At 46.6% G+C, this 9,727-nt stretch overlaps 1 protein-coding gene across 4 annotated transcripts in view; it reads right to left on the bottom strand.

The window, feature by feature from the left end:
* SRCAP (Snf2 related CREBBP activator protein) overlaps positions 1 to 7,342 on the bottom strand; it is a 35,800-nt gene extending 28,458 nt beyond the window's left edge. For 3 of the 4 annotated variants that reach the window (XM_047087880.1, XM_047087878.1, XM_047087881.1), the window contains exons 1-6: positions 7,076 to 7,342; positions 5,521 to 5,594; positions 4,226 to 4,488; positions 2,618 to 2,869; positions 681 to 866; positions 298 to 438 (exon numbers count right to left, since the gene is read on the bottom strand). In XM_047087880.1, coding sequence (XP_046943836.1) covers positions 298 to 438; positions 681 to 866; positions 2,618 to 2,869; positions 4,226 to 4,279 — 633 coding nt within the window. In that variant the 5' untranslated portion in view covers positions 4,280 to 4,488; positions 5,521 to 5,594; positions 7,076 to 7,342. Of the gene's footprint in view, positions 1 to 297; positions 439 to 680; positions 867 to 2,617; positions 2,870 to 4,225; positions 4,489 to 5,520; positions 5,595 to 6,781; positions 6,924 to 7,075 lie in introns of those variants that run through there. The other variant, XM_047087879.1, reaches the window with a different exon arrangement.
* Positions 7,343 to 9,727: the final 2,385 nt, after the last annotated feature.

Raw genomic sequence — 9,727 nt, forward strand, 5'->3', positions numbered from 1 at the left:
TAAGCAGGTAAATAGCAGAGGTTTAGAAAAAGCATGCTGAATGCCCTGCAAAGGACAGATGGCCTAGAGGGATCAAAAAGTCCTATTAATATTCCCCAAAGGCAGGGCCATATTTTTCCACTGTCTTTCTTCTTGGCACTCAACACTAGAGACATCCAATACAAACCAGAAATGTCATTAGAGTTGCTTGAAATTAGAATATTCACTCTCTCAAGGAGAAGTTTCAACCATTCCTGCTACCATGCTACCCACCTAGGACACCTAAGGCATTTCCCTTTCCCAATCCCTGCTGCCGACCTTCTCCACATTGCTCCAGAACTGCCTGACGTCCTTGGCCATGGTGGAGGCGATTCGGCGTAACTTGGCCTGCTCTTCCCTCCGAGCCCGCTCTTCTTTCTGCCGCTGCTCCTCGTGGTGCCGGATGACCATGCGCACAACCTGTGGGAATGAGGAACCAGAGTGAAAACTCCAAGGCCAGTCTCCTATCCCCTCCTCACGTCAAGAACAAAAACAAAAATCAAGTCCAAGACATTTGGGAAGTCAGAGCTTGCCTCTTGAGACTATGGACGTTAATATGCACCCTACACTGTTCTGTTTGGTTGCCTTCCAACAAACCCACGTATAAAGGAAAAGGAAACCTAGAAAAAAAATATGGAAGGTAGGCTCAGTTGAGGACATACCTTACGGGCCACACCCCGTTTCCAACGACGCTCCTGAGCAAAGTCAGCAGAGAGCCATTGCATCTCCTCACACAGATAGTCCCAGTGGCCTTTGGGGCGGGGAGGCTCGGGCACTTTAGGCAGCCTCTTCAGTGACCAGAAACCCTCCTTCCGCAGCTCAGCAATCCGAGTCTCAATCTCAGCCTCCTAATGAGGAAGAGCTAGGTCAATCAAGTTACTGGACATAAAGTCCACCTCAGGAACATAGGTGAATTCCTGGGCACTAATTACGTACAGGCACGGTCTGAACTGAGTGTTTTATGTCTGTCTTAAGTCCACATACCAATACTACAAGGTAGGTATTACAATCTTCACAGGTGAATTAAAAAAAAAAAAAATCAAAGAGATTAAGCAATCTACTTGAGATCACACAACCAGAAAGTGGTAAGAGCTGGGAATTCAAAATACATCTAATGACTCTAGACACCAGAATTCATATTCTTTCCATTATTTCACTCAATCTCCACACCCCATGAATATAGGAAAGACATGGGGCACCTGGGTGACTCCGTCGGTTAAGCATCCAACTTTAGCCCAGGTCATGATCTCGTGGTTTGTGAATCCAAGCCCCCCATCAGGCTCTGTGCTGACAGCTGGGAATCTGAAGCCTGCTTCTGATTCTGTCTCCCTCTCTCTCTGCCCCTGCCCCGCTCACTCTCAAAAATAAAACTGAACGTTAAAAAAAAAAAAAAAAAAATTGAATATTGGAAAGACTTAGAAAAATGAAATCCATGGGGAGCCTCCAGAGAAGCAAGGAGTATATGCTTCCTTACAGACTAGATAGAAAGGATCTTCATCACTGTAGAAATCTGCTTGCCCAAGAGTATGTTCATGCTTAGAAATAGGTTACAAAGCCCCACATACACAATCCTGTTTGTTTTTGAAAAATACTTTTATAACAATGTACACTTTTTTTTTTTTTTAATTTATTTTTGGGACAGAGAGAGACAGAGCATGAACGGGGGAGGTGCAGAGAGAGAGGGAGACACAGAATCAGAAACAGGCTCCAGGCTCCGAGCCATCAGCCCAGAGCCTGACGCGGGGCTCGAACTCACGGACCGCGAGATCGTGACCTGGCTGAAGTCGGACGCTTAACCGACTGCGCCACCCAGGCGCCCCACAATGTACACTTTTTTGTGAAAATACTAAAAGATTAACAACAGTTTTTGTGATAAAAAAAATTAACATTCTATAATGGTTAAATTTCATAAGCAAAACGGTGAAAGCACTTGAAACTTTTTTTACTTAACAGAAGTGACTTAAAAAAACTCAAGACAATTGCCTTTATTATGCTTGGCCTCTCCTGACAAAAACTAAATCAGAGGAAATCGCAGCCAGAAACGAGACAGGGAACTAAATGGCCTGACAGTGAAGAAAACATTAAGAAAGACCTGGGTATTAGACCAATGGCTCTCAAATTTAAGCATGCATCAAAATCATCTGGGGTGCTTTTTAAGTCAGATTGCTGGAGCCTACCCCTCAAGCTTTAAATGGATAGGTAGAAGAGAGGTACCAAGAAACTTGCATCTCTAATTTCCCAAGTGATGCTGATGCTGCTGGTTCAGAGACTACACTTATTGCTGGGTAAATAATAGGGGCTAGAAGACAGAAATGAGAAGCAGAAACCAGCAAATGTTCAGAGCTTTGTATCTGACATAGCACTTCTACGTGTATTTTCTCCTTTAACACAGACCTAGTAAGTCCATGAACTATTACATGATGTTTACTTTATAGAAAAGGAAATTAGGTTCAGATCAAACAACTTGCTCAAGATCATGTAAGTTAAGGCAAAGCCTATACTCTAAATCCACAAGGAAAGAAATGTAAAGGGCCCATGGGACAGAGAAATTAAAGAAGGAAGACTCCCAAAAACTCTCATAGGCATTTCCAATACATACATGCTTGGCCTGCTCTGCAATCTCAGCATGGCTCTTCTCCCACTTTGGGCCTTTGTTAGCAAGGTCAGCAGCCTGGGGTAAGCTGAGTCCCTCCAAGGGCACTGTGGCACCATCTGGGGGCCCTGGAGGTCCATCCAGAGAGGAATCTTGAGCTATATGCTGGGGAGAGATGCCACCTGCCCCACTAGAGGCTGGGGAACTGGATGAGGCAGGGGACACAGGATTGCTGCCTGTCATGCCGTCCGACACCATCTAGAAAAACATAAATAAAATGAATGCTTAGCACTGTGCCAGAAGTTCTAAGCATATTATTTCATTCTACCTTCATAAGAAAAAACTACGGAGTAAATTATCAACCTCATTTTTATAAACACAAATACCTGGGACGATCTTTTCATAAAATGTTAAAGATAACAGAGCCAAGTTCACAGATACTTGGCATGCGAGAGGAGTTAGAGCCTGACATTTACACAGTTCCCAAATTCAAGAATAATATTACAGCATATAACTTCAAACGCTAATGATCCTTTCAGAGCCTCAATGATTTCACTCACATAAACAACTCTCTATTCTTCCCTCATTTACACAGCAAGTATGGCAGATTCACCTATTAAAATAAATTTAAGTTATCACCATGTTCAAAAAGCAATAACAGGGGCACCTGGGTGGCTCAGTTGGTTGAGCGTCCAACTTCAGCTCAGGTCATGATCTCGTATGAGTTCAAGCCCCACATCGGGCTTGCTGCTGTCAGCACAGAGCCCACTCTGGATCCTGTCTCTCTGTCTCTCTCTGCCCCTCTTCTGCTCACGCTCTCTCAAAAATGAATAAACATTTAGAAAACAAAAACGAAGATCACCTAAACCTCTTTAGGTTCCTCATCAATCTTGGGAGTTTCCTTTACCAGGAAGGTGGGAAGGGAAGGAGAGAGGAGCTGGTAACTGTTCTCAAACACCCACCTATTACTTTGCAAGGTACTGCACAAACAATAATAAGTAGAGAACACGGTCTCACTTAAATGCTGATAGTGAGGACACTCATAAAAATCACTCCAGCATATTAGCCTCACAGGGTGCCACTAAAATTCCTACCTCAGTTAAATGACAAACAACTGTATGTCACAAAATTTCCCAGGTACACAGAAAAATTGTAAGTATTAAATCCATACCCATCAAAAGCCACTCTATGCAAATCTAGGTATGTCTGCTCTCAAAATCCATGTTTCTTCTACTCCTGCACTTCCTTGGTATGAGAAAAGAAGAAATACCACACACCATCCGTAATGCTTACATTGCTCCAACTTCTAAAAAATTATCTATTCTCAAAGCTCACAGTCTTAGGAGCATGTGGTTTCAACCTCCATATCCAACCTGGCCTAATTCAACCCTTTTCAGGTAACAAAGGGTTTCCAAACTCAGAAATCAACATTACACTAAATGTCAAATAGAACATATCTAACAGGCTTGATGGTCAAGCTGACCACCAAAAATTTTCCAAACACAGACAGTTAGGATCATGGAAATGTGGCTAAAACTTGCCGTATTTCTTCTGCATCCGAGCTAATAGTTTACAAAAGCAGAAGCAGAAAAGGAACCCTCCCCACTTTCAAACCTGTGTCTGCAGGACTGGGAGCTGAGGGTGAGCAGGGGAGGGGCTGCTCTGCATGGTCCCACTCCCAGGCTCCTTTTTGGACGCCTGAAGAATGACTGGGTCGTTATCACCACTGCTGCTGGCCGAGGGGCTGGCGTCCGGCTGCAGGGCATGCTGGGAGCTGGCCTCATTCTGGGCCACCGGCCACCGGGACCCGCCTTCCAGGGCCCGGGGCCCACTAGGGCGTCCCAGCCTCCGCTCAGGTCCACCGGCCTCTGGAGCACCTTAGGTAGGGTTAAAAGAGTAGAAATGGGTTTTAAAAAGGTGAATAAATCCTTGGGAAAAAAAGGATGCTGGGGTGGTTCAGTTCTTTGAGTATCCAAATTTTTTTTTTTTTTTAAGTTTACTTATTTGTAGAGACAGAGAGAGAGAGCAAGAAGAAGAGAAGCAGAGACAGAAAGAGAGAATCCCAAGCAGGCTCTGTCCTATCGGCACAGAGCCCAAGATGGGGCTCAACCTCACCAACCATGAGATCATGGCCTGAGATGAAATCAAGAGTCCGATGCTTAACCAACTGAGCCACCCAGGTGCCCTGAATGTCCAACTCTTGATTACAGCTCAGGTCATGATCCCAGGGTTGTGGGATCAATCCCCACATCAAGCTCCACACTGAGCATGGAGACTGCTTGCGGTTCTCTTTCTCCCTCTCCCTCTGCTCTCCCCCCAACTCACATGCACATGCAAGCGACTCTCCAAAAAAAACCCACAAAAAAAACAAAAAAACCCCACAATCACATTGAAGAATCTATAAATGAACAATGATTATGGTCTACATTTCTTCAGCATCCACTATGTGTCATACTTTCCTAAGCACTGACTTGATACGTTCTATAATCCTCACAACTATCTTGCGACCTAAACACTTCTCACACCTTAATAAATCTTTATTTAGTTCCTTCCATATACTGAGAATAGAAGCATACAGAAAAGATCCCTAACCTAATTGAGGCATTCTAAAATTTTCCCTCTTTTATAATTTAGGAAGTCAACACACAAAGAGACCCAAGTAACTTGCATAAGGTCACACAGTAATAAGCTAACAGAAAAACTTAAGCTGAGGTAGTCTGATGCCAAGACCAAGGAAAATGTGCTACTCTCCTTGGTAGGGCTAGGGTGATCAGGCCTTTCTCTATCCACACTCCCACTTTTGTTGCTGCACAAATATCATCAAACCAAAAATACTGACTTATAATTTCTCTCATCTCAAGTATCTCTCCTATTAGCATCAACACAAAAAATGGTGTATGAACCCTCACCTGTGTGAGCTGAGACCACACCCCCTGTGAAAGTCTGTACTTCCACGGTGCCGCCGTACTGAGGGAAATCACGCCTAAAACAAACAGAGGGAAGCAAAACAGAGTGAGAAACGAATCCACATTTACCAACAACATCCATCAAAACCTTCTTTACAGTAACTTTTGAAGCTTTTAAACATACCCGAATCAAAGGCTGAAAATAAGAGAATTAAACAGTAGTCAGAAAGGCTCATGTTTCAGAAAAATAAAAGCAAAATCACGGTTTGCGAAAACAGAACTCCCTAGAGACATAAGATTCTGGCTAGAGGAGGAGCACTGTAGTGAAGCAAAAAAAAAAAAAAAAAAAAAGTTTAAAAAGCTTAAGTGTAAAAGGCTACAACCACTGAATAAAAGAGTAAATAACAAAGCAAAACAAACAAAAAACCTGTCACATCCAGAAGCTCAAAAAGACATTGGCTGCCTGGCAGCCTGCTCTCCTTTCCAGTAAGGGTTGAACAGAATCACAGAATCCACCCTTCCTCAGGGCAGAACCCCGTAACTCCTATACCTGCGCCATGAGACACTTCCCCAAACACAAGAACTGCAGCAGGAGACATTAGAGGAGAAATCAGAAGAGAGAAAGACCGCTCAGCAAAGAACCATGCCCCGGAAACAGGCAGGGTAAACCCACCAAAGGCCCGGAAGTGTTTCCCCAGTGTTTAAGGAAATTCCTTAACCACGGAGCAGCCTTCGATTCACTCCTTCCTCCACAACAGATTCACAGGACCCGAACTAACCAGAATCCAAGAAGCTTGAACTCTTGACCCCTAGCTTCACTGCTGTCTCCCAACTCCTTCCAACAGACTGACCCGACGTGACCCCTGACCTCTGCCCCAAGTCGCCACTAACCCTAAGATAGCCCCGCCCCCTCCCGGACTCCCACCCCACCCAACGTGCGCGACAGACTGGGGGAGGGGCCCGCGCGTGCGCGACTAGAAGTGGAGAGAGCCGGCTGCGCGCACCGCCCGGGGGCTCCCGCCAGAGCCCAAACCCACGCACGCAAGGGTCGCAGGCTGGAAGTCTCTCATCCCTACCCGTCAGGGAGCCCCCCAACACCAGATCGCGAAAGGCTGACATAAGGGAGGGTTCGTGCCGCCAGGTCCTGGTTACTGACTGGATATGGTGGGCGCGCGCCCCGACTCCTCATCCCACGCCCCCCTTCCTCTTCCCGCGCGCCCCTGGGGGGGGGGTGCCTGGGGTTGGTGGGCGGGCAGGAGCGCACCTGGGTCCGTCCTCTCAGGGCTCGCTCGCTCGCTCAGGCACGCGTGCGCAGACGGGCGTGAGGGGAGAGGAGATGCGCCCGGGCCCAGTGTTGGCCGGCCTGGCCCCCCTCAGCCTGTCTCTATGGGCGCGCGCCGACAGCCTCGCGCACCGGCCCCGGGGCCCCGGCCGAAGGTGCGCGCGCAGCACCCCGGGAAGGTGGGAGGAGAGGCGGTGGCGGAAAGATGCGCGCGCAGTCACCCGTCAGGGGAGGGGGAACTGTGGGGCGTCCGCCATCTTGTCTCCCTCTCCTTACCTGCGTCCTCGGGGGCGTGCGCACCACCCCCCCTCCCGCCGAGGAGGGGGGAGGGCCCCCTCTTGGCCGCCGCCTTCGCGGCCTTTAAATTCCCCTGGGGCTCGCGGCTACTGCCGCCGCCTTGCTTCCACTGCCTCCTCTCACGGCACAGAGATGCGGACGGTGGGTGGGAAAAATGGGAGACGCTACTCTCGGCGAACCGCCGCCGCCGCTTCCGAGGCCCCACCAAAATGGCCGCCGCCGTCTCGGCCGCCACCACCAACACCACCACCACCACCACAGCTCTCTATCGCTACCGCCGGCGCGGCCCGTCCTCTCGCGAGAGGCAGTAACTGGACGTTGGGGAACGGGAAGGCTCGCGTGCTAGCGTAGGGCGCTGCCCGAGGCGCAAAGCATACTGGGAGTTGTAGTCCGCTTGGAGGCTCCGAGCTTGCCCCGCGGTATAGCGTCTTTATCCTCCACCGGAGAAGGTGCCTGTGGAGCTGCATTGCGGCTGCCAATTCGGACCAGTCCCCCGTTTTTTAATAGATCACCCAGAGAGCTGAAGCAATATGTCAGGTGTTCTCAGCAAATTAGCAGTAGAGCTTGGGCCTCTGGATTCCCAAGGCAGTCCACTTTATAGAGAGCTGCTTCGTTTTGCGCAAGGGTGGTATCCCCAATAGCTCCCAAGCAACTATATGCCATGTGTTGGCCAACTTTCTAGGTTAAGAACTCCTTTGAGATACCCTCACCCCAGGAAAGAATAATAACAGCTACCTTCTGTTGAGACCACTTTGTGCACTAATTCTTTTAATCCCAACAATGCTCCATTTTACAAATGAATTGAGGCTCCTAGATTAACCAGTGACAGAGCCCAAAGCCAGGGTTCATAGCCACACAGCCTAAATCACAAGGAGACACACACACAATTTGCCACCTAAAGCCCACCCTAAGAATCAGGTTAGGAAGCCCTGAAAAAGTTCTTCAGCTCCTCTTCTTCCACCCGGTTTAGCTCTTAACCCATTTTACTCAAAGAGTTGTTAATTGTACTTCAATAAAAAAAAAATTTTTTTTTAAGAAAGTTCAAAAACCTTAAAGAGCCGGGCACGTCATGTAAATAAAGTGAAGAGGGTCAGGTGAGGAATATGAGGAACTGGAGACCACATGCTCTGTCCAGAGAGAACAGCCGCTGTTCAAACGACTGTTCCAGTCACCCTGCAGAAATGGGGGCCAAAATACATCTAAGAGTCAAATTCAGCCACAGGCTGCCAGTTTACTACCTCTGGCCTATGCTGAAGCCTCAAGACATATGGAAGCATCCAGGACAGATAATTTGATTGAAAAATTGGATGAATGTCCATCCACTTAGGTCCAGTTCAAAGTCTTTTTTTTGTTCACACCAAGTTTACAAATTTCTGAGATCCCGTCATAGAACCACACTGAGCTACCAAGAGCTCTCACATCTCTTCCCATAAGAGATTTATGGGAAGAGCCTTCCCATAAATGTTCTCATCCTTTTCCAGCTATTCGTCCTCCAAAATTCAGCTCAAGGGCCACAAGCCCCAGGTGATCTGCTCTGACCACCCCTAGGCTGGTTTAATACTCCTCCCATAGCTTCCTGGGTTTCATAGAGTACTAACTGATTGCATTGTATCTGGATTCATGGTCTGTCCACGCCACCCCAAAAAGTATTATTAACCCCTTGAGGATAGGAACATGGTTTATACATGTAAATTCACTATGCCACTCTCAGAAAGATTATTCAGGAAATTTATTAGTGTGAATTACTTGTATTATAATACTTGATTAAAAACAAAATAACTGGTATTGGATTCATGAGCACAAACTGAAAATAAACCTCAAATCTCTTCTATTTCCATGACTATCATCCTGGGCCAGCCATCATCATCTCTTGCTTGGATTACCCATGAGCTTCCCACATCCACTCCTGTCTCCCTTTACTTCATTCTCTGCATGGCAACCAGAGTGACCGTAATGTATAAATCAGATCATATTGCTGTCACACTTAAGATCCCCAAATGGCATCTTAGCTCACTTAAATGAAAGCCCAAATTATGTGTCGTGACAAAAGCTCCATAGGGCTGACATTATGAAGAATCTAGGCACAAGAGTATACACATGCGATTCCATTTATATGAAGTTCAAGCAGGCAAAAGTAATTGATGTTGCTAAAAATAAAATATAACCATTGAGAGAGAGAGGGATTTTAATTGGGAAGAGCCACAGCTCCCTAGGGGGATACTAGGAATGTGTGTCCTGAGTTGGTAAACTATGGTCCAAAGAGCAAGTCCTGTCTAGCACTTGTTTTTGTACAGCCCACAAACTAAGAATGCTAACAAGTCTAAATCACAAGTCTAAGAATGGTTTTTACATTTGAAAATGGTTGAGGAAAAACCAAAAGAAAACTCCTTTTGTGACACATGAAAATATACATAATTCAAATTTCAGTGTCCATAACTAAGGGTTTATCAGAACCCCACCATACCCATTCATTTACATGGCATCTATAGCTGCTTTCCTGCTACAGTACCAGAGCTGAGTAGTTGCAACAGAGGCCACAGGCCCACAAAGTCAACAATTTTCTATCTGGTACTTTACAAAAAAAGTCTGCTGACCGTTATTCCACATCTTAATGTGGATGAGGTCATTTCC

Source organism: Lynx rufus, unplaced genomic scaffold (assembly GCF_022079265.1).
Source record: "Lynx rufus isolate CCGP_SWC_20201006 ecotype Redwood Valley unplaced genomic scaffold, mLynRuf1.p SCAF_23, whole genome shotgun sequence".
Lineage (NCBI taxonomy): Eukaryota > Metazoa > Chordata > Mammalia > Carnivora > Felidae > Lynx > Lynx rufus.